Raw genomic sequence first — 25,073 nt, forward strand, 5'->3', positions numbered from 1 at the left:
GGGGGGGGAGGGTAGTGCAGTGCCCCTCCCTCCCTGCAATGACAGGGGGACACAATACCAGCAGGCAAGGGCTGGGGCACGATGGCCCTGTACCCTCACCGCACCACCACGAGCAAGGCAGGAGGTGAGGGGACATCCAGGACGGACAGACCTTCGGTGTGCACCAAATACCGCTGGCCTAATCCAAGGGGACCAGAGAAGGGCCACAGAGTAGGAGACTGGCAACAGAGAGTGGAGGCCAAAAGCGTGGGAGGCCGTCCAAAGAGGATGGTGGCCCTGCAGTGGGGGCGCAGGGTTTTTCATGGTGTACCCCACATGATGGCAGTGACACTGCCTGGGTTAGTTGGGTGTCCCCAGCCCGAGCGGTGCCATGTTGTGCTGCACCTGCTCTCTGTGGAACTACAGTAGGAATCTGGGGGGGGGGGAAGAACTGATTCCCGAGGTTATACTTCAGCCCAAGCAGTACAGGAGGGGTTCCTGTTGCAGAACATCCACCTGGTGGCCCGGTGGCTGGGCACGCTGGAGAAGATGGTGGAGCAGTACAGCCTGGGTAGCCACACCGACTACCGGGTGTTCATGAGTGCCGAGCCAGCCCCCAGCCCCGAGGCACACATCATCCCGCAGGGACTGCTGGAAAATGCCATCAAAATCACCAGTGAGCCGCCGACGGGCATGTATGCCAACCTGCACAAAGCCCTCGACCTCTTCACCCAGGTACCCTCGCCCCACCGCGGTTGCGCTGTGCACAGCCGGTTCCTTTCAACCGGTTTTGGGTCAGCGTGTCCAGCTCACCCCATCCCTGGGGTTTCACAGGCTGAGCATCTTCAGGGGTGTCACTGCAAACACGGATGCTGTGCCAGAAGCCAGCCCACCCCCAGGCATGTCCTCCTGGGGGTGCCCAGAGCCCCCATTTGTCGGGATGAGATTTAGGGGTAACCAGAGCTGCCCGAGGGTTCCCGAACCAGGGAGGCTGCTGTATTACTGGTGCCTTTCCCAAGGCTGAATGTCGAGCTGCTGCAGCTTAGTGCCACAAACAAGCCGCCCCGACTGTCAGCGGGGTGTACCTGTGTGTGTGGATTCCTAATCTTTTTATAAAAAAAAAGAATGCAAAAATTTACCAACTAGCATATCTTTAAAAGATAATTTTATGCCTTTTTTTTTTTAATAAACATCCTTCAGTTCTCCTTTGCCATCATCTTAATTTTCTTAAATAGATGGATGGCCGATTGCGATATTCACTCATTCACTTGCAAACCCACTCTCATTTTTATTCCACTGCAGGACACGTTAGAGATGTGCAGCAAGGAAATTGAGTTCAAATGCGTCTTGTTTGCGCTCTGTTACTTCCACGCGGTGGTGGCCGAGCGGCGCAAGTTTGGCGCTCAGGGCTGGAACAGACCTTACCCCTTCAACAACGGTGACCTGACCATATCGATTAACGTCCTGTACAACTACTTAGAGGCTAACCCCAAGGTAAGGGACTTACAAAGTGATCATATCTCAGCACAATACACACTATGACAATCAACCTTTTTTAAAAAAAATTCACCCGTTTGCTGCACAAATGCCTTCTCTCGAGGAAACACAGCGTTGCCAGTAGTTCTTCCCCTCCTCCCCAGGGAGCTGCCTGCACACTCTGGCAGGTGAAGGTGCAGAGTCTTCAGCACGGCTGAGCTGGGTGGAAAGCGGGCGTTTAGCACCGGGCTGGGACGAGTGCCTGCTCTGGCTCACGCCTCGCTGCTTTGTTGGGTTGTTTTTTTGTAAATTACTTTCCACCTAAAAGGCAAAGCCTGCCCCCGCGACCGAAGGTGCAATGAGCGGGATTGAGGTCTCACCCTTCGGAGAGTCCTGCTTTCACCTGGCCTTACACACGTGATCGACGTTGATCTGAATAAAGACGGGATGACAGGGGTTCAAAGTATGATTGGCTGTGTCCATACCGGGACAGGAGAAATCTGTGGGCGAACACAAGAGACACCCAAGACAAGGCCCCCTGTCTTGCTCCCCTTCACTCTGTCACCGAGCTTCTGCGGGTCCAGGGTCTGTCACTTCCCTGGACTCTGGACAGGTCAACCCGGGAGCCATTGCTCTGTGACCCCGCAGCTCTACAGGCGCGTGCAGCTTCGCAGGGCTGCAGGGGACTTCTGGGGAGCCACACAGGCTACAGAAACCCCACGGTGAGCCTCTCCTTGTAGGTACCATGGGATGATCTCCGGTACCTCTTTGGTGAAATCATGTACGGGGGGCATATCACAGACGACTGGGACCGCCGGCTGTGTCGGACTTACCTGAGTGAATACGTCCGTGTGGAAATGCTGGAAGGGGAAGTGTACTTAGCTCCAGGGTTTTTGATCCCTCCCAGCTTGGATTACAAGGTAAGAAAGATTATGGTTGCAATTTGCTGTGGAAAACCACTGCTCTGGATAAATGCGCACTAGTCAGACTTCCCTCATGCTAACCAAGGGAAAAAAAAAATTTCAATCCCCTGGAAACACGCAGAATCGCTGCAAAAATAATTCCTGTGGCTGGGGTGGTAAGGGAAAAACTTAGGTAAGACATGAGTAAAAAAACCATCTTGAATAAGCAATGCCAGCTAGCTGTGAAGCACCACCAAAAAGCGATGACGTATTTTCAAGGCTGAAGCGAAACTCAGGCTCCTTTGTACGTATCTGCTAAACTAACGTCAGCGCCTGCCCTGCGCTTAGGGTTACCACGAGTACATCGATGACAACCTGCCCCCGGAGAGCCCCTACTTGTACGGCCTTCACCCCAACGCAGAAATTGGCTTCCTGACTGTCACTTCGGACAGGCTTTTTCGGACAGTTTTGGAAATGCAGCCCAAAGAATCAGACACTGGAGGAGGCTCAGGTGTCTCGCGAGAGGAAAAGGCAAGTCAAGTTTCTGCCTCTTTACAGTAAACAATGACAATTCAGAGGCCAGATGGAGAGGACAGATATGGGCCCACACACAACGGACAGGAGAATATGACCTGTAATAATAACCGATTTCTTACCAGCGCAGGATAGTAGAGAGATGTGATTCTAGCCCAGTACCTACTGCTACAAACTGTCAGCCTGGAGAAGGGGGAGCTGCTAGCGCAGAGCTATCGAGACACGCTGCAGTCTCTGCTCAGCTGGACACTCCTGTCAAGTTTTTAAGTATATTTGCACTTGGTTTCTCTGTGACCAGCCTCTCCTTTCCATGTCAGTAACTTTACCAGTCTTTGGCACCGGTAATGTAATTGAACACGAGCAAACGCTTCACCGCTCCACAGCTGCTGAGAAGGCAGCACTGATACCGCAGCCCAGGGCAGACAAAGTACTGGCCGCGGCTGCCTGTTTGTCCCTGTCCCAGCTGCAGCCCTCTCCCCTCCTCTTGCATCAGCCTAGATCCCAGGCAGGCAGCTAGTCATGCAGATCGTAAGACCGTTAGCTGCCCTCCTCCAGCATCTCCGAGAAACCCAAAGGGTGAAGAAGAAGGGGCTGAAATGCTGCCCCAGCAGTTTCTTTGTGTTCACCCCATCTGAACACGTGGTGCAGTTACAAAAGTCAGCAGTGTTCAGAAAGGTTACTCTTTGATGGTGTCGAGATGCACCAGTGGCAAAACGTGACTCACATGCCACGTCCTCAGCAGATGGAACAGGCTTAGTAATTTCCATTCATGATAGCAACTACTGAAAATACTTTTTTTTTTTTTTTTAAAAAGGGGTGGTGGTGGGGAAGTCTTCCTCCTGACTCCCTGGATTTTACACTTGAATTTCACAGCCTCCGTGGCTTCAGTGCTTACCTTCTTGGCTATCGAAAAAAAGCTGCAGCTTTTTAAGGTCCAAGAGCAGTTAGTAAAAGAATAGAGTATTCAGAACAGAGGAGGAAGCACAGGAAGACACAAAGGCAGAAGAAGAAAAATCTTACTAAGTTAATTAACTGTTAACCCACAGCATTTTTCCTTAGGTAAGAGCAGTTCTATGGCATATTCTTTCCAGGTGAAGTCAGTCCTAGACGAGATTCTTGAGAGGCTGCCGGAGCCATTCAGTATGGTGGAGATCGTAGCGAAAGCAGTGGACAAGACCCCGTATGTCATAGTTGCCTTCCAGGAATGTGAAAGAATGAACATCCTGACCCGTGAAATCAGGCGGTCCTTGAAAGAGTTAGACTTGGGACTAAAGGTATGCACTAGGTAGCTGCCTAGAAAGCGCCTCTCCCTGCCAAATAATTTCCCATGGTTTGCAAATGGCTGTTGGTCGTTTCGAACCTTGTCTTGTGCAAAGCGCTTGGCTACCCTTGCTCGCGCTCTTACACATCCCACTGTGCTGGGTACGGGCAGACGGTACCAGCCTCCTGCTTCGTGATGAGTTCGAGACCAAATACTTCCATCAGTCTTGCTTTCTTCAGGTAAAACTGCCCAGACTTTTTCTCTTTTTTAAAAGGGAGAGCTAACGATTACATCGGATATGGAAGAGCTGGCAAACGCTCTCTTCTATGACAACGTTCCTGAATCCTGGACACGTTACGCCTATCCCTCTCTTCTTAGCTTAGGAGCCTGGTATGCAGACCTGCTCCTTCGGATTAGGGTGAGCAGATTTCTTGTGAAAGTTAAAGCTTAGGGAGCAAGCAGACACCACAGAAGACCAGGAATCATCTCCATCAGCGTACAGTGGTTAACTGGTTTATTTTTCAATATTAATTTAAGCAGTTTGAAGTACCTGAAATGGCCTGTTACCCCAAGAATGAGAGCAGAAGTTTGAAAAGGGTTCACCATTAGAGTATATCACTGTTTCAAAAGAACATTCACTAACCCCACCGTAACTTTATATGTCTCCAAAAAAAGAATATTTAATAAAAACATCTATTTAAAGTGTAGCTTTGTTAAAAAAAATAATAGCAGTATTTACTGTAATCCAAATTAACAGTTTAACTTTCATTGCTGCAGTGGAATCTGCTATTTATTCATCACAGACCACCTCCATCCTAGTCTCCCCATCTGGAAGATTACCTGAAGCTCGTGTTAGGCACAGTGAAGCATCAGATCTCTGTCACATCATATCTCAAAGCAATATTCTGCTGCTCAAAGGCCATGCTTCACTCTGAAGTACTTTGTTTTTATTTTCCAGGAACTGGAAGTCTGGACAACGGACTTTGTGCTGCCTGCAACAGTGTGGCTGGCAGGATTCTTCAATCCCCAGTCCTTCCTCACTGCTATCATGCAGTCCATGGCAAGAAAAAACGAATGGCCACTGGACAAGATGTGTCTTTCAGTGGAAGTGACCAAGAAAAACCGTGAGGATATAACAGCTCCACCCAGAGAAGGCTCCTATGTGCATGGATTATTCATGGAAGGTAAAAGATTGCATCTTTTATGAGATGTTTCAGACATGGAGAAAGCCCGGTTCAGCCTTAAAAATTCTTGCAAACAGAGCAGGTGTTAGTACTCACTGGCTTATTTGAATTTGTACAGCTTTTGCAAAAGCTCCAAGCAGCGGAGCCTTTATTCCACGCTGATGTCAGAGACACGCCAGCTGAGGGCAGCACCCATCCAGTTTACAAGCAGAGTTTCACAAACCAGAAGCTGTTTTTTGGAAATTCAGACTGCATATCATGAACCTGAGGACCGAGTTGTCTGAAACTACACGGTTCTAGTGAATAAATATATTATGCTCTTATTTGATGTGTGAGTAAGACAAATCAGGAAACTCAGAACCTAAAATAATTACTGCTAAAAAACAAGGGGGAATGAGATGGCAGTATCAGCAGAGCACCAAAGGGGTCCACTTAAACAAGAGCACAGACCACGCAGGACAGCTATCGTAGTTCCCACCACAGCCAAGTCCTACCTTCAGCTCTGCAACTTTCATGCAAACCCATGCTGAAGGGATGAGTGGGGACAGAATTTATTTAGATATCCCACACACAGTAAGGCAAAATGCATTCATGAGTCACAGTGAGATGACAGTAGTCGTTAGGGCTAACATGTTAAGCCATGGCTACCCAACCTTCACACTCCATCCTCGACTGTGCTGCTAGAGCAACTCCTTCCCACCCATTAGTAGTTATGAAAACAGCCCCCCTTCTAAGCGAAAAAGCCCCTGGGCAGCTGGCACCCTGACAATTTCATGATATTGCAGGCGCTCGATGGGACATCCCTTCTGGTGTGATAGCAGACGCTCGACTGAAGGAGTTGACGCCCATGATGCCAGTCATCTTCATCAGAGCCATCCCTGTGGACCGCATGGACACCAAGAACGTCTATGAATGTCCTGTCTATAAGACACGGATGCGAGGTCCCACCTATGTCTGGACCTTTAACCTAAAGACAAAAGAAAAAGCTGCTAAGTGGATCCTCGCCGCTGTTGCTCTGCTCTTACAGATCTAAACTTTAATGACTATGGAAAACAGCAAATGCTTTTACTTGCAAAAACACTCAAAGTTGTGTAACTTAGACTAAGTTTGATTGTACCAGAACTATTTTAGCAAAGTATCAATAAAAACAGTGCTGGAACTGCTGTCATGTGGAGACTGCTCTCACAATACATGGAGTTTCTCATGACGGATACTGGTTTTCAGCTGGTGGTTTCTGATAAAGTGCTGGTTGAGTGCCAGACCACCAAAGGAAATCAAACAGAACAATTGCATGCAACTATCTGGATTCCTTTCCTTCTCATAGCTCTCTGCCTTTCCACAGCTATTTGTTTGATCGCTCAGTGCTAACTGTGAACAGAAATTCATCAAGCCATGTGCACAACACCTTCCTGCAGGGAAGCATGTATCTGTTTAGACCAGACAGAAGAAGAAAGGTGCAGATTTGGCCCAGTTCACCAACATGTCAGCCAGTACAACCCCAAGAAAGTCCAGCTGCAAACAGATCAGTCTCTACAGTTGCATAAAACTTCCCTCACAGCTAGTGGCAAGAAAAGCCACAAGGGGAGGCGAGTAGAGCGGCTTGTTTCTTTGTAAAGCATTTAGAATAAATTACCATTAAGCTTTACACTTACCTTCAGCCTTTTCAGGTGCCAGAAATCCCTTTTGTTGGCAATACAAGATCAGAACACACTGCACATACTCCACTAGTGAAACTCACAGGGCAGGCCGAGCCTGCGCTCTAACACATCTTTATCTGGCTTCCCAACCAACTTCTTTGCAGGACGTGTTACGGTTTGAGGCTCCCGCTTTCAGCAAGTAACATCCAAAAATCACACTAGCCCCAAAAGTCCCCTCATGCCCTCTCCGCAATTCATGAAAGACACTTGTAACACATCTTAACATGAAGGAGCCAGATACACAACCCGAGAAATGGAGGCCGCATTTATGTAAATAAAATGGATGTGTGAACACTCAGCATCCAGGGCACACACTCAGGTGCCAACTGCATGGACTATGTGCACAGCACACAAAAAAAATCTAAGAGCGATTCCATGAAGCTCAGAGGGGCTCCAGTTACTGGGCAGTCAAACGGGCAGGCAAGTCCAGGGCACTGTACCAAGCAGAAAAGCAAAAACAACTGCCCCTGTTAACCAACATCTACAAGGTGAAGACAAAACATTTTAAATATTCCAACAATGTTTTCTATTAGCTGGTCAAGATAAAATAAACACAGCCCCTCTCCACAAAACTCTGAAAGGGACATTTCAGGAATGGAAGTTTTATTTCTATGCATGGGAAAAACCCTTGTACGGGTTCTCTTTCATTGACCCTTCCAGAAATTCTAGTAGATGAAACCCAGTACAGGCCTTAAGCAATGATTCTAGTCAGTGGCAAGTACCCCAGAAGAAAAGAGAGATGCCTGTTTTTTCCCCACATCTGTTTCCATCATCTATTTCTTCCACGTGATAGAGAGTACTGCACTTATTAATTGCAGTCAGTGCAATATAAATTCCCCATAAGAATGGCAAAAAACTCACCCAAAGCAGCAACTTTTCTTCTTTCAAAAGAAATTCTTGATCAGAGGCGTTACCAGCTTCACCCACAGTTTCACATAACGATTTGGCTGCTCAAATGTTGATGATGAGACTACACCTGAGCAGAGGTAAAGCTGCTCCTGTTCCTACACAGGGAAAGAAACATCATCCCAGTAAATCCTAAGTGTTAAATTATATAATGGCCTTTAAGAAAAGCAAATTATCACAGATAAAACTGGCCGTGGATCCTGCCAAAAGGATGCATCATTTCTGCCACAAGCCTGAACATAAGAAAGAGTCTCATTCCATGTGGCACAACTCACAGAGCAACCGAACCACCAAGGAGCTAGCACAGGATCTGTCCTTCACACCTGCCTGCCACAGCACTCCGCTTTTTGATGACTATTGGTGCGCTCAGTAACAGAACCTCAAGAATTAGCAATTTTAACTCTACAAAGAGCAAAGGTAGAAGGTTTTGCCTTTTTGCACCCCACAGTTGCAAGAGAGCTGAGCTTCAGTTTCAGAAAAATCCTAAATCCCTCACTGTAATTGCCAGAAAAGGAAACCTTACCATAATCTCAAGAGACTGGCTTACGCAGCTCTTTCTAGACACAGCTCAAGCGCTGTGTTTTCAAATGAATATGCAGTCATGATTTCAACTAAATTACCAGAAACACTTAGGCTTCTCCAGTGTGTACACAATACTGCTGAAGGAGGAAATGAACCATCATGATGATAATACATGCTCGCATTGCACATGAAAGCAGCTGTTTGATCAAAGGTAGAAGCAGTTTTCTTATCAAAGCCAGTCAGGTTTCTAGATTTGCAGGCAAACAAGGAGCAGACCATCTACGGTAAGTCTGTTCATAATCTTTTTTTCATTAGCTAAGCTGTCACAAACAACAGAAAATACTCTGCACTGTTTAAATTCAGCGTGGAACAGGGAAACAGGAATCAAGCGCTGGAAAGTTAACACCAAAAAGATGAACCAACAGCAGAAGGAAGACATTTGTGTGCCTAAGCAGTCTAATTTTAGAAACCCCAAATACTCCAAGAGCTATAGTCAGCCCTGCTATGAAGATTCTGCACCATGGTCATCTGATACAGTGAGGTCATCTGATCACTGGAAGTGAGACCAGTTATCTGAATTGAAGTTCAGTTCATTCAGTGGAGCACCCAAAGATACCCAGACCACCCAAATTTCTTCTCAAATCTCATCGCACATTTTTAAAATGGAACTGAACGTTACATAGGCAAAGTGATTTCATGGCAGCATACCAGTAACGTATTAAGTCTTCTAAACAAAGATCACAGAACAGTAAACAAATAGCCAATCTCAAAATCAGCTTCCAGCAAATGGGAATGGTTTAAAGCCCTTTAAATTAGATCACTGCAGTGCTGCCTGAGAAAATTCCTTTGTCATATTTTCATTGATTCTCCCCTTCCATTAGAAACAAGTAGAGGCAAGATATGAATTGAAATATTCAAGCAACTCTTCCAGTAATAGAATTGTTTTTGATTAGATATACTCTGACTCATCCTGTGGAAGAGCCCTGATGCAATAGGGCAATTCCCATTGATCTTGAAGACAACTGTGCCTTCTTATGCCAGGACTTGGCTTAAGAGAATACATTTTTGAGATCCCTAAGTCACACACAGAGGCACCAAACCAATTTGCTTTGTATCAGAGCACTGCATGAGAAATTACTTGGGACACTGTCAGTTCCAGCAGAAAATTCAGAGTCAAGACAGCTGGAGAACCAGACAGGATTTAGAGAAGCAGCAAAAGAGCTGAGCAGTCCAAGCTGCTAATTAAAAAAAAAACAAACCAAAAAAAACCCCACCAAAACTGGGTCACTGAACATTAAACCATTGAAAAATGTTTGTGTCAAGACTACATAATGTCATATTATTCTTCAAGAATATATTATGTCATATAACTTCACGGGCAATCCAACCAGCCCAGAAATCCTCCTCTTGTAGAAACTACACTAAGATCCCCTGCCTTTGTTCACCTCCACAGCCTGCGGGCAGCCACCCAAAAGCTAACTGATTGGCGTTCATATTCCTACAAAGGATTTCCCAAATGCCTGAGAAGCAAAATCCTCTAGAATTCCAAGATCAGCAATTCAAAGGGCCTGACCTCACTATCCTAGAGCACAGTGCGACCTTGGCAATGCCCAAATATTGGGGATAAGGCCCAAGAACGTGCTGTGTGATCAGCGAGCAGAGGAGAGACAGCAGATCCTCTCCGAGTGCTGTGTCTCTCGGCATCCATTGCCTGAGCACTCCTGATACTCGAGTTCACTGGGGACACATGTTCTTTCCCGTTATGGCCTCCATTTCCCAGAAACAGGCACTTGCAGCAGGCATCTCATCAATAGTCACTTAACTGACAGCTCCTTGAGACTTCCTATGCTCAAGAAGGTTTTGAATTATTGTAGCTGTAGGTTTTTATTGCAACCGCGTCATCAGCATTCCCTATGTGACCAAGAAGCACAACATCCATGTTACCTCCCCATAATCAGCCACTTACCTGATGGAGTTGCTGCTGCAAGGCTTTATTTTCTGTCACTATTGCAACCTGAGCTTCCAAGTCACGATGAACTGATCGATATCCGAAATTAGGAGAGCCAATCAGAGTCAGGCAGGGAAGATCGCTTCCTGCCAGGTACAGCCAGAGGCCTGCAGGAAAAACAGAGAAGAAAGGAAGCGTGGCAGACAAAGGAAATGACCGGAGTAGCCTCAAACAATCGCTTCACTTAAAAGAAATTAATTAAACATGTTAGATTATGGTAACTATAAAAGATCACGACACAAAGCAAGCTTCCTTGCAGATGGTCTAGCATGTCTTGTAAAGCTTCGTATGAATCTTGGGGTACCCTTGCACAGCTTGCATTGTCCAAACTTGTGCTCTTAACAGGGGGGCTGCAGCATGCTCAGTGCCGCCCCAGGGACACATTCTTAAGAATGTAAATAAACTGCACGGAGGGGCCCAAAATAATCCAGAATGAGTCACTCATTAAGTTAGAGGTCGTTTTGCACCACGGCATATCTCAGAAACACCGAAATAAGACAAACAGTTTTTCAGTAAAGGAAAACCTACACCAAGCAACAGGGCGCCAGGCAGACAAGCCAGGCCTGGACCAGTCAGTTCCAGAACTGGAAGCAGCGCAGTTGCACAGTGACTAACCCCTTTCCCGAGACTACACAAGACAGTGACATGAAGAGGCATCTCCCTGCTCTGACAGGTGAATTCACATGAAATAGACTCGTAAGAGCAGTGCAAATTATTACACCCACTCACTTCCTGAGGAGCCACCCGAAGATGAAATCAAACTTTTGCCAGGATGCAAGACTCCCAAGTCCACTCACCACTCCAGTTCACACACAGCTTTGCCAGTGCAACAAGAGCACGCGCGATACAAACCAGATGGAAACACCGTACTACTCTCAAGCACACCGCTGTAGCACAGCAGGAAAGAACAGCTAGGGATGCCACGGCAGAGCCTGGACTATTGCCAAGGAGAGTCTATACAGCCATTCTCTGTGTATAAACGGACCCAAGAAGTGTTTGCTCTCCACTTAGCAAGGCACAAGCACTTAGAACAGCCCTGGGCAGGTCCCTGATAGATGGCTTATCCCTACTGCAAGTCACGCAAAGACTACAACAAAGAAACCATAGCATAAAAACCACCTTGTCCTTAAAATAGAAGCAGGTTTCCTAACTCAACCCCAGAGCAGTTCCAAGAATGCCTTGAGTAAGAAGCTGACGATTCACCGCTGGTTCCTGTAACCTCCTCCCCGCCCCCACATTGCACACTCTCAGCAGCTTTGCTGCCACTTTCAGTTACACCTCCCGGCTCAGAGCTGGCACTGCCCATAACTCAGTGGCACGACCTACTCCTCCACAGGCTCACCCCCACCCACAGAAGGGCAGGAGTGCCAACACGGGGGGCTCCGGCAATCACAAAAAGTACCCGAGTGGCACAGAGATTCGGCAAGTTCTGCCACCAAACAGGACGGCTGCCGGGGGCTGCGTGGTGCCCCGGCCCAGCCGCAGCACAAGGCTCCCAGCAGCAGGCCAGAGCTCTGCCCGGGCAGCAGCTACAAGGAACGCGCTTCCTTGCTCTTTAAGCAGTCACGCGGCAGCCCTAAAGCCTTTATGGTCCCTCTGGCTTTATGGTCACCTGGCAGGATCTGCTCAAACAGTGACTCACCTTTCCAGAAAGGGGAAGCGCAGTTTCCCAGCCGCCATTCAATGGCAGTAATGCGGGTTTATCTCCAAGCAAACAGCTACCTGCCTGGCACTCTGTCACCTGACACTTGCATGGAAGGGACCCTAATCCTAAAGGATGTACCTGTGTCACCCACAACACCACACCCAGAAATGCAGCAGAAGACGGGTAGGTGTGCACTGCTGCAGGTAGGCTTCATGATGTTACACCCAGGAAAGCCTCTCTCACTGCAAAGGTTTGCATTTCCTACTCACACGTGCATGATGGCTGTGCAGCGCTCTGAACTGGGCTGCTACAACTGCACTTGCACCAACCGAACCCAAGGACAGTCGTAACCCTGGTGGGAATACACACTGCGGGAAGTTGCGCATGAGGATACAAAATGTTTTAAGAGGAGCTAGAACAGTTTACAAAACAGCAGCCACAGCGTTTGGTGTAAATGAGCTAGATCCTATAGGAGACTAAAGGGTGTCTTTCATCTTAGCCCAAAAAGGAAGTATTAACAGGCACTATTTGCTGCTAGGGATCTCACATCCTCTTCCAGGAGCCAGACTCTATGTGTAACTGCCTTTCATCTGTCTCCGGGGTTTCCTCCTTTTCCCTCTTCTGCCCTGTCCTCTCTTTCACACACACTACGTGACTCCTGCAGAAGGAAACCGGGTGAATCAAACATGTGCCAAAGGGCAGAGCGTGCCAGAGAAGGGAGCTACAAGCTGATCCTTCTAGCACTCCAAAGAGGAAACGGAAAGAAGGCAGCAAACATCTCCAACTGTCCCTCCTGCCAAGCACGGGAGCTGCTGAACTCCGAGTCTTGTATCCCTCTCTCAAAGAGAATGCCATACAGCAGACGGAGCCCAAAGCACTTCCACGAGAAGGCACAGCTGGCCCAAAAAAGGATTGACTGCCACGTGCACTTTGGTAGCTTGGAAAAACAGCCCATGCCTTCCGAGCTCAATCCATGCCAAACCACAAAATCCCACTCAGAGTCAGCAGTGCCCAGCAAGAGGAGGAACCTGTGAACCACAGATCGCTTTAGCACGTGCTTCCTGGAAGACAGACCACACAGGACTTCCCAGCCAGGCAGGCACCTCCCTTCAGGCTGCCCTGGATCAAGATAAGGGTTTTACTGCACTAGAGTTACTGATCCCACTGCAGGAGAGGCACAACACTCGTTAGAAAGGTTTGTCATTTCAACATAGAGGCAGCCTAGTAACACTTGTGTATTTTCTTTAGTCAAGAGAAGGCCTACTCAGCAGCTTTCTCTCCCTGCCACCTCTGAACCTTCTTCTGAACAACCCTGCAGGAAGCAGGGCAGATAGAGGCATTCCCACAATCATTAACAGCTAGTCTCCTTAAACAAAAACAACGGGAGAACAACTCCCGGACAGGAACAGGCCAGAGCCCCAGGGGCTGCACCCTTCCAGCATTCAAACCGGACACGTGCTGCAAACAATGGAAATGCCCCTCAGCACACTGCAAAGCCGGCTGGGGAAACTTGCATGTTAATTAGTGCCAGATTGGGTACTGCTTACAGTAATAGAATTGTCCTAGGGGACCAGTGAGCCATCACAGGAAGTGACACAGTGACACGGTGCAGAGCTCTACTTGCAGATTAGAGTAACAGAAGATGCTGTGGGACACGGCAAAGATGTCTTAGCTTGGCCGAGAGCCATGCCTGTCCAGGAGACCAAATCATTTTGTGAGGTGTTCCACTGGTGCACCTCCACATGGGAAGACTGTAAGAATCCAGATATTTATAAAGTGTCACATGCATCAAACGTCTCAAAAAAAAAATCCTCAATTAAGTAGACTTCCTAAGCTATTTGCATTATTAAAATCTACTACTGAGCAATCAAATACTTACTACTGTGTATAAAGTAGGAGAACATAAGAGTCAAGGACTGCACTTTCTGGAAGGAAAATGTAGAGAAACAACCAGCAACAACCAGTCAGGGAAAAATACTCATGCTTTGGTCAAGGTGGCATTGGGCTTGTGAAAGTTGTACACAATCGATCAAGCAAGAAAGAATCTGGGGTCTTCTGCAGAAGATCATGATGGCAGTATTAATTCTTTTTGTTATTAACTACATTTGTTAAGCAATAGTCATTTCATAGCAACTTCCCCTCCAGCTGCCTCCAGCTCCCAGAAGGCACATGGGTGCATCTATTCACTATGCTGCACTTTCCTGTGAGCCATAAACAGAAGCTGGTACAAATTCCTCAACACCTGCATCATCCCCACAAAGACCGGCTGCCAAGAGAACGTGGCGTCCAGGACCACTGGGGAGTCACCACTAGTGAGCTCCCTTCCTGCTTCTGCCGCAGATCCCGCCCTGGGGTCCCTGACACAGTCATCACTTCTTGCTGCTGAAACCGGCAAGAGGGATACAAGAAACTGAATCACAACTGTTACTGCGATCATAAATACATCCAGATGCTTCCTTTTCTTTCACATCAAGTTGCACATCAAGACAGTGCCTTACTGTCGCCACAGGGACAATTCCTGTATAATCTCTGGGACTATATTTGAATCAGGCAAGACATGACTTCGCATGGCTGTCCCCCTGAGTGATCCAAACCTTCCAGGTTTATGCAAGCAAGATGTTTGAACCTTGGATGAGTACTTTGGAGGTTAAGTCTAGACTCGGCACCCAGCCATCCCCTCACTAGTTGCTCAATTCAAATATGCACAAGTCTCAAACGCCTTCTGAACAAGTCCTCTTGGGAAACGGACATCTTACCTTTGGCATGGAAAGTCCACCCAGCCCTAGAGTACTCCTGCAGCTGGACCCTCTCCTGTTGGTGAAGGTAGCAGACCTCACTGTAAAATTGGTGTTCAATGTAAACATAGGCAGCAGGGATGGCACCTGCCACCCCTTTGGCACCAAAAAAACCATTCACCTCCGGTGAGGCCAGAAGAATCCGATACTCAGCCCTAGTGCCCAGAATGAGGTCCATGTAAGCTTGTGTCAGGTTGAAGTAGCCAGTGGTAAGGTATATCCTGGCATCCCGTTCAGCCTCTGTCAGCAGCGTCTCTGTGACCATCTCATCTATTTGAATCCCAAAAGGTTTCATTTGGATTAAGGGATAGATCCAAGTGTCGGGTTCTGGTTTCAGACCCCCAGAGGCTTGAGAGCCTTGCTGGGATAACAAGGAGCTGCCTTGCTGGCTGCTGTGGAAAGTCTTTGCGTGAAGGAGTTCTTGTCGTGTCCTGGCAGAGTTGATCACCTCCATGACTCTTCGATTTGCTATCTCACAGTAAGCCATCTTGTCTCCTGCAGGAAAACCACAAGAGATTGTGTTTGAGACCTAAAGGTACAGAGCTACACATTGCCTATTATGTAGCGGGAAAAACTACTGACAGGACACCAGTATGGGAACAAAAAGGAGCTAACACAAAGACCACACAACTTTCTCTTCCCTAAGTCTCAACAACCAATGTTTTAAGGTTAGCAAAGCTACATTACAGAAGAAAAATATTCAGCTTTAAGAGGGGTAAGAAACTTGACTAGCAGCAGCTTGAAAAATCCACTGAGAAATGAAAAGACCAGGGCAAAGCTAAAATGGTAACCAAGAATCACCAGAACATACAAAATAAACTACTGCCCACAGGCTAAGCTGATATCACACAGCAGTGCGCAAGGCCAGGACAAAAACTTATGATGCTATCAACCTGACAGACAGATGCCCTTCTCTGCCCACTTCAACGCTTGTTCTCGGCCTTCCTAATCCAATATTCATTTGATTGCCAGAATAGACTCAACCACAAATTATTAATTACCAAAAATAGCACTACATTCATGAAGCTTTCAGAATATGTACACACAGAACATCTAGAATTATAGACATTAATATCAAAAATAGAAAGAACCTCTCAAGGAATTTAAGTTCTTGTTTAAGGTCATAAGCAGCAGAATTATGAAGAAGCAATGAGACAGTTATAGAGGAACTTCTAGCCTTTGCACACTCTGCCAGATTAGCTGGTGATAGCCACCGTGCTAGGAACACTCTGATAGATCCAGTCTCAAAACTCTAGCAATCTGGATTTTAGTAATGGATGGCACAGAACTGGGACACCCCGCAGGCTGTAAACAATGGTCAGACACTCAGCAATTCACAAATGGATGAAGTTCAGGTCATCCTTAAACCCTGGCTGTCACTCCCCTCCTCTGGATCGTATCATCCACCCAGATAAGACAACTCCCTCCTACCTTGGTACGGGTGTACCATCCCCTCCATCATCTGGACTGTATCATCTCGCTGTAATTGCAGAGACACATCTCCAATCGCATCCACTAGCTCCGTGAAGAAGTCTGCAATCTCAGGAGAGTCCTGCAGGAGAACATAGCGGTCCTGACGATTGGTGAAGTACAAATCACTCAGGTTTGCGCTAGGAGAGAAAAAGAAGAGTTGAGTTCCAGAACAGAGCATAGGCATATGATCCTGAACACCCCAGCCTAGGTTACAGATCTCACTCTGCATATAACTGGACTAAAGTACAAATTGGCTATTTCCTTTTGAATCATGAGAAATCTTTCTTTTTTCCTTTTGAGAAAGACTCTCTCTTTCATATGAGAATCTCATGTGGAAGAGCTGTGGCTGCTCTTCCATCTCAGAAGAGCATTGATACGATCACTACGGAAAGACCAGATGCAAATAATGAAGTTCAGACAGCATTGGTAGCATGCATACCTTGCCTCAAAACCTCAGCTAAATGAACCATATAAGGGCCTGAAGAGGCAGGACTCACCCGCTCAGGATCACATTATCATCAAAGAGATAGACCTTGATGTGCTGCAGTCCAATGGTCTCATTAAAACGCTCTGGAATCAGGAGCCTGAGAAGTCCACGCAGGTTTGGGGTGTGGAAGAGGGACACACGGACTTGCTCGGGAAATCGCTGCAGCAATGGAATTAGCATTGTTCGAGAATTCTTCCTACCTGGGAGACAAGGGGAGTTTCACACGCAGGATCACACCAGACGGGATATATCACGGCATGGCACCACAGCTCCTCAGCTAGAAGCTGGTTACAGAATAAGCACCAATCTCATCTGCTGGCACCTAACATGTTTTCCTTTTTTCTTTTTTTTTTTTTTAAATCACTTTCATTTGCACTATGTCAATATTGGAATTGACATCCAGAACTGTAAGGTCATTGATGAATGGGCCTTGGAAACAGTCACTGAGCAGGTCTGACACCATTCAAGCTTCTTAATCAAGCCACACCCAGCATTAGTTAACACATGCTACAAAGAGTCACCACAAAGGTTTCTGATTAAGTGTACTGCTAATTCCAACAATTCCCACTTTCCTTTAAAAATGAAAATATAAGAGAGCATGATGGATAAGGGCAAATGCACTGACAAGTGAACTAAGCAAGAAAGCACAAGTTGCACAGAGCAGAGTTTGGCCCTTCTCGCTCCTACTACCTATTTTCGGAAGAAAAGCTGTTCAGCTTGAAGATTTTCTGGGAATAAGTAGTAACTGGTATACAAAAGGCCAGTTTTGAAAGGTAAATGATTTAAGCAAGTAGGTCCAATTGGTCAAGACAGCCTCTCTCTGAAAAGAACAGTTTATCTAGCCTAACTGTAAAGTAAGTCCTTGAAGAAAGCAAAGCGTTGAAATATCTACCCCGAGATCCCCTGGTGTAGTCAAGAAGAATGGAAACTCTGAGGTTAGACAATCCTTTTGCTTGCAGCGACTTCTCCAGCGTTTCTTCTAAGCAATCCACCTGCAGAGAGAGATTTCTCTACTCATTACAGAAAGCAAATAAAGCTTTATAAGGAAAGTGTTCAGCAACCAGGAGGCCAGTGGCCATGAAAGCTTCCACACCCTAGTATGAAGGGTTTTTCCCTTCATTTGCTTCATAATGCTCCCAATGAGCATTTCCTACTCATGCAAAACACTGCTATTTAGACTTTGCATCTGTCAGACCGGCATCCTACTCTCAGCCTAAAGCAACACATGAAAGGGCATCAATTTTACATGCGCATATTCTTCAAGCCTCTGAAGAGCAATTAATACTAGCAGAAAGTCCCAACATCATTCCTAAATCACAGATTTGCATTACCAAAGAGAAACCTTGGTAGGAGTTCACAAATGATGCAGAGGCAGTTTTATTCCTTAACTACAAGGCTGTTTGTCACATGCAAATTCAAATCTTGTGTACAAGCCCAGACAAAGCCAGGCACAAAACCCTGTGCAGGACTCTGTCCACCTTTACCCTGCTGTGGAATTTGCATTCCAACATAAAAAACTGGCCAAGGTCAGGCTTCTCCCTAAAGGTCTTGGGTAACGCTTTTGTTTCTAGAGGGAAGGACAGGAAACAGAAAAGGTAAACAACATGAAGCAAAACTGACCTCTGTCTTGAATGCAGAGAGCTAATACTGCATCTGCATACTGTACTTGGAGGACAAAACATAGCACTACATACGTACAACTTTAATCATGTTCAAGAGAAATGCCAGGAAAAAAAAATTAGCCATGATCCCACAGTTCTGCAAAAACCCTTTGAACACTATGCCAGTAACCTCTAACAGTCTGGAAGATCCAGGCTCATTATCCCATGAAAAAGTTCAGTAGTTCCATGGCTCTCTACTAGGTCTAAAACAGAAACTCCATACGCCTACGTTCCAAATTCCTCCCTCCCCCACCCTACGTACAAGCACACAAATGCAGCCAGGAACCCTGAGAAAACCCTCAAGGAGAGGAGAAAACACACGTAAAGTGAATCCCTATATGAAAATTTTAAGGACATTACAAGCTCACAAACTGCACCCCACATACACATCTTGCACCTGCAGGAACAGGATGCTTTTTGCAAAGGCAGGCATTTTCTTTCTGCATTCACTTTCTCCCCTTCCCAAACCCTTTCCACACTCACCAGCTCCTGTTCAAGGAGCCCTGTTCCCAGGTATAGTGAAGCCATCACCACTCGCTGCTTGGCTGTTTTTATCTGCACCTGGGAGTAGCAGAAAATAAGTTCAGTTTCATCCTCGGTCTTTGTGATCACTAGGAGCTAATGATCCAGACCACAGAAGAGCTGTGGTTCCCCCGAGGAGGATCGCTTTAGCCAAATCATAGCATTGTCTCCCTTGCCTTGTAGAAGGAAAGGCACAAGGATAACACACTGATAGCAAAGATGTAAAACACACAGGTCTTTACAAAGCAACATCAGCACCATTGCTGCATCCAAAAATCAAGGAAGAGATCAATGGTTTCTGGAAAACAGAGGAACACATTCCCTGCAGCTAAAACTATTACATACAAGAGCAGTTACCACACAGTAGCTGCAACATTGGGATTGTATCAGTACTGGCAATCCCAGCCTTCATTCTGCAACTGCTTTAATCCTTTGTATCCCATCCTGTGAACTAGCTAGAACCTAGAAACCTTTGTTTACGGAGCTCTCCTCCTTTCCCCTGTGCTCACCACCAATGCCGCAGGGGGTGGTAGCTGCTGCCCTCGTGGCCCACCCGAGCCGCCTTCTCCAACAGCTTACCATGGCGATCCAAGATCATGTTTCAGAAGTACTGGAACTTGCTTTAAATACGCATTGTGAAAAGACTCAAGCAACTGAGCTAAACAAAGAAATTCTCACCTCAGCCCTACTAGTTACCTAAGAGATGCAGTATTACAGGATTCACAGTGTAATGACCTAAAAGACCTTTGGGAGGGATTGAGGGAGCTGTGCTTGTTTTGTATTGCAAAGAGGAGGCTGGGAGGTGATCTAACAGCAGCCTGCAATTAATTGCAGAGTAGTTACAAAGATGACGGAGCCAAACTCTTCTTGGTAGTTACAGCTGAGCAGGAGCCACAAACAGCTTTGGAAAGTTCAGGTCTGGCACCAGAAGAAAACCTGTGAACTACTAAGATGGTGCAGCACTGGAACTGCTTACCCAGAGGCAGAACCTTCCTCCTCAGCCATTTTCAAGGCTCAGCTAGACAGAGCCTGCCTGACCTGATCTAGCATTGACAACAATCCTGTTTCAAGTAGAAGGCTGGACTAGCAACCTGCAGGTGCTCCTTCCTAACAACTTGTCTATGATTCTTCATAACCACTGCAGCTCCCAGCCCCCAAAAACCATTCCCACAACTTGGAACCCGCAACTCACCTTCAAGAGTTCATAGAATTCAGCTGGGGATGAAAGCACCTTGACATGCGAGCTGGAGATCCCAAACTCTGGAACCAGATTCCTGATCCACTGGAACCTGTGTGCTCCTTCTGGACAAAGGGAACAAGGCGGGGCTGTGATCAGAGGAACAGGAGGGGTGAGCAACGGAGCTAGAAGAAGCCATGATGATCTGTGAAAAGAAAGATGGAGAAATTCTATATAATGGAGCCTTTGCTTCCCACAAACAACCTCCAAGTAGGTCAAGAAAGAGCTGCAACCAGGGCCAATACATTGTAAGGATCCACAATGGCAAGAATGCCTTTCCCTTTCCATAATCCCACCAAAGCCAAATTTAGAAATAGAACACCACAAGAAAAAGGTAGGAGAGCAGATCTTGACATCATCAGCTCCTTCCCCTAACTGGCAGGGGAGATGAGGGAAAACAACACTTTCTTCAGAACAAGAACACAGAAGAGGAAACAGGCTGGAAGCTGAAGAAACTGAGGATGTGAACTCTCCCAAACACCCACAAATCAGACGTCTGGTGGTGCTGCTGTGGTACCAGCTATACCTGTAATCAGTCACTTCTGAATTGTCTTTATCACACACACATCAGATTTGCCATGGCCAACAGTCACTTTCATGTCTAGCTTAGTTCTCAGCTGGGCTAAAGATTAGTTGTTTCTATTTCAGGTAAAGACGTTTTAAAAATCATGCTACTCTAAAAGTTCCTTAACAAAACAGAAAAATGCTTCAACGCCTCAAACCTATCCAAAAAAAGATCTACAGCACGCAAAGCGCCTGAGTGCAAGTACAAGCAAAAGCAACAAAGTCATAGCACCAGAACGACGTACCAAAGAACCGATTCAACAAGTTTCAACAAGTACGAGCCAAGAAGCACAACTGCGAAACATTCGGTAGCCCTCTACAACGATGCCACTTGCTTTCTGCACAAGTACTAAAGGAAGGTCAAGACTTCTCTTACAAACTTCAGAGTAACTGTAAGGGAAACAGCAGGAAGCTCATTCTTTAAAAAGAAATTTCAGAACAAATTTAATTCCTTTGAAGTCACTTAGGGAAAAAACCAACTTACTGCTAACAGCCATGCTTCAGGGGGTGACAAGAAGCAAATGGCATCTCTTCTTCTCTGGAGACTTAGCATGCAAATTCATCAAGTCATACAATAACCCCTGGTAGGAGTTTGTCCACATGACAAAACCACATTTCAGCACAATTAGCAGCAGCAACTCCCATGAGATCCAGGAATCGACAAGCAAGGAAGGGACTGAACTACATCCCCAAACCTGACAGAAAACATTCTGGTCTGCAAACCCTACTCGCAGGAGTCAGACTTGCTGTCAGGACAGAACCGAGGCGGCTGGTCTCATCCCAGAGGAATGCCAGGTCCCTCGGGCCAACAGGCAGCCACCATCTTGTGACCCATCCTGATGCATTCTGCCACCACCACATACCAAGAAGAAACTTGGTTATGACCTTTACCAGAATTTGTTACGAGGAACTTTTAGGTTTTACCACAATCCAAAGCTCAAATGACCACAGATTCCAGGAAGATGATTTCACTCATTTGCTTCATGATAAAACACTGGATCTTCACAAGGTTTCCGAACACCCTTACACAGAAGCCAAACAGTTTGCAGTTGCGTTTCCTGGAAAATCCACTGGTTTGTCACTGACTATTCATCGCAACAGAAATCTGAGTCAATTTGTGCAAGAATTCCTAGGATGACATTTTTCAACAGATCATGTGGACCAGGCTCAGACTTGACACCCAGAAGCTGTGTAGATTACCAACACAGGCTGTTAAAAACAATGAAAATATTCCATAGAAGATGTTAAAAAAAAAAAAAATCAAAGCAGAAAAGAAATACGAGAAATACTGTTTTTCACGCACATTCTAGTGAATCTTTACAGAACCTGAGCAGGACCCTTGCGCATCTTTGCTCAACTCACGTCTCAAGGCGTGAGCAGAGACCCGCTGCTACATTACCGCCAAGTGAGCACAGCAAACAGAGCAAGGAAGACCGAGCTACATGAATTCGGACTAGCATCCAAAAATACTTTTTTTAAAAACAACAAAATGCACGGCTTGCAGAGCAATAACAAAGTCAGGGCTATAACCCAGCCCCGCAGATTACAAATTACATTCTCTGGAATTATTCCCACTGAGGCAACAGTGGCAAATTTTATGCATTTTATGATAACAATTAATCAGCAAGAGGAGATAAATATTTTCCTTATTATTCCATTGGTCAGTCCTCGCCAATTATACTTCCAAAAGCCAGTACAGTGGCCGAAAAGCCACTTTGCAGAAACATGATTCCAAGAAGCCATTTTCTGGCAAAGAGTATGAAAACTGCAAGTTAAACTGCATCCTCACTCTGCGTGGCCGAACGTTAGGTTTACGGATTGATGAGGCGCTCTTCAGGCAGACCTTTCCCAGTGCTGCTGAGGGAGTAAAATCGATCTGAGTCACCAGCACTATTTGGCTTGAGCCTTCAGATTAATTCTATGCATGTATTGATATCCACTAATTCTATACTCTGGATTTTTTGCTGCCTAGGCAATTTAGAGTATATCTACACTGTTTGATCTTTTAATCCAATACTGAAATTTTAGAACTTATTTAGTGTTGAGAGCCTAAGGCTTTTATAACTATCAATTAAATCGGTATTTCGCTCCAGCTGACAGCAACAATGGCACAGCAGCCGTCTACCGAAGTGGCACCTTCTACCCACAGGTGACTGAAAATAGCTCAAGCAACTCCCCAAGTATAACACAATCCTTTCAACTGTACGCACACAACAGTCAGAAACCACGTAACATTATGAAGAAATCATCAAAATTCCATACTTCAACAAACCAGCTTTCAGAGAAACAGAAAATGGGGCGGGGGGGGAGTCCTTCCCATGTACTCCACATCACTGAGTTAACCGGAAAGAGAAAACAGAACTAGAAGGAACCACCTCAAATCTTTTCTGCATAAAAAGTTGACCCTAAATATAAACGAGGGATTTTTTTTGTGTGTTCTATTTTTAAAAATTGTGGTTTTGGTACACAAACTCATGATGGAGCCGAAACACTTATTCACTGTAAAACCTCATCTGCAGAACCAGAGGTGAAGTGAAACTGCAGGATACGGCGCCGTCCTTTCACCCACGCATACGTCACCACACAGGGGGATCTACAAATTGCTTGTCTTTGAATTCAGTTGTCTCCTTCCAGGGCCCAGTACAGTGATTTATCTACGCTAAAAAACACTGATGAAACCAAAAGAGAAGTTTGAAAAGAATTTCCTTGGCTTAACCAGGAACATACAGCGGAACACGGGCTAACACAGGGCTCTGAGACAACAGCGAGGACGACTGCAGCACATCTGCTGTCCAAGGGGAAAAGGAGAGTGAAGACATGCCGTGATAAGAGAGATGCCACCCTTACAAAAATAAGTTTAACTTGTCCATAAGATTGTATCAGGCACCGTACTAACTAAAACAAAACACAGAATCCTTCCAGTGTTCTCTTACCAAGTACAGCGCAAAGTGATGCCCAAAGACTGGGGGAAAAAGACCTTTTTTTAAAGACTTCTTCAAAGCATTTTGTTTGATCACTTCTGAATCCAGAACATGGTTCTACAGAAAGACAATCATCTCCGGTTTTTTAATGTTTTGTTTTTAGCATGAATTGTACTCCTGATCGCACAGCCCCACAAAAGGAGCAGTGTCAGCAGAACTAAGGCAGCAGTGCGGCAGCAAAAATAAGGAGAGGAGAAGCTGTTCAGGGGAGCGTGGCTGCAGAAAGACTGATGGGAGGAACCACAGTCTGAGGCTGCAGCTGTGCATTCCCCTTAGCACGGCACGCAGCCCGTCTGGCACCGAGAAGGGCAGACCTGCCTCCCCGCAGCTGTGCCTTCCCCGTCCCTTTCGCTCCCTGGGGAAGGAGAGAGAGGAAAGGGAGAGTTTGGGCAGTTTTCAGAGGTCAGCTCCTGGACCCCGCTCACTGCGCAGCTGCCCAAGGGAGATGTCAGGAACAAGCTGTGGGAAGAAGAATGAAGGCCCACTCCTTCCCACAGCAGCCCACTCAGATCTGCTTAAAATGACAGTGAGAACACCCTCTGTGCGCGGTTTGATAATTCACCTGCTCCAGCCTAATGGTGACTGCTGCTGGAAGGAGCGGCCCTCTTCCCCGCTCACCTCTCTCGTGCTAGATGCAGCCCCGGCGCAGACAGGACTGAGACCTGTTCTCATCTCTTTTCTGACAGGGAGCGGGAGGATCTCACCTTCCACCGACACTCCCCAGTCCAGGCGGGTTGTGCCTAACACCTAAACCCCGGCCAGTGCCGCTCCGGAGGCTGACCAGCACTTGTGATAGCCGAGGTGGAAAGCTATCCCTGGCAAATGAGTAATATCGTTTTGCACCTGAAAGACAGCAGGAGTAAAGGGAATAAAAAAGAAGGAAATAAAGTACACCTCTTGTCCTAAGGGCAAACAGACAGCTAGCGCAGACTGACGGCCTAAAGCAAGCTTAAGGAGCAGAACTAGCCCTAAGCCTAAACCTAAGCCTAGCCTTAACCAGCCTTTTCAGCAGCTGATTCACTGCGGAAAATAGCAACCGCTTCTGCAGAACCGCCCAGCCGGGGCAGGCCGAGGGGTCCCTTGCCGGCAGGGCCGTCACTTCCCGCACCTCGGCAGCGTTTTTGACGGGTTCGGTCGGGAACACACGGAGCAGAAACCCCCGGGCAGCGCCGCGCCGAGAAAGGAGAAGCGGCGAGCGAGGGGACAGCGCGCTTCCCGCCCGGGCCTTCCCGGATAACG

At 46.6% G+C, this 25,073-nt stretch overlaps 2 protein-coding genes across 2 annotated transcripts in view; one reads left to right on the forward strand and one right to left on the reverse strand.

Annotated features, from left to right (window-relative positions):
• The window catches only part of DNAH17 (dynein, axonemal, heavy chain 17), a 39,045-nt gene extending 32,546 nt beyond the window's left edge, over window positions 1-6,499 (forward strand). Inside the window, 9 exon segments of the mRNA XM_009324590.1 lie at window positions 344-473; window positions 476-714; window positions 1,282-1,473; window positions 2,196-2,375; window positions 2,706-2,888; window positions 3,983-4,165; window positions 4,427-4,570; window positions 5,111-5,336; window positions 6,122-6,499. Coding sequence (XP_009322865.1) covers window positions 344-473; window positions 476-714; window positions 1,282-1,473; window positions 2,196-2,375; window positions 2,706-2,888; window positions 3,983-4,165; window positions 4,427-4,570; window positions 5,111-5,336; window positions 6,122-6,369 — 1,725 coding nt within the window. The 3' untranslated portion in view covers window positions 6,370-6,499.
• PGS1 (phosphatidylglycerophosphate synthase 1) lies at window positions 6,151-22,200 on the reverse strand. The gene is made up of 10 exons (XM_009324591.1): window positions 22,175-22,200; window positions 20,245-20,434; window positions 19,014-19,091; window positions 17,762-17,861; window positions 16,880-17,069; window positions 16,341-16,519; window positions 14,871-15,404; window positions 10,428-10,576; window positions 7,895-8,037; window positions 6,151-6,303 (listed from the first exon to the last, which is right to left on the reverse strand). The coding sequence occupies exons 1-9, from the start codon at window positions 22,198-22,200 to the stop codon at window positions 7,918-7,920; spliced, it is 1,566 nt and encodes a 521-aa protein (XP_009322866.1). The 3' UTR covers window positions 6,151-6,303; window positions 7,895-7,917.
• Between the last annotated feature and the right edge of the window lie 2,873 nt (window positions 22,201-25,073).

Source organism: Pygoscelis adeliae, unplaced genomic scaffold (genome assembly GCF_000699105.1).
Source record: "Pygoscelis adeliae isolate BGI_AS28 unplaced genomic scaffold, ASM69910v1 Scaffold445, whole genome shotgun sequence".
Classification (NCBI taxonomy): domain Eukaryota; kingdom Metazoa; phylum Chordata; class Aves; order Sphenisciformes; family Spheniscidae; genus Pygoscelis; species Pygoscelis adeliae.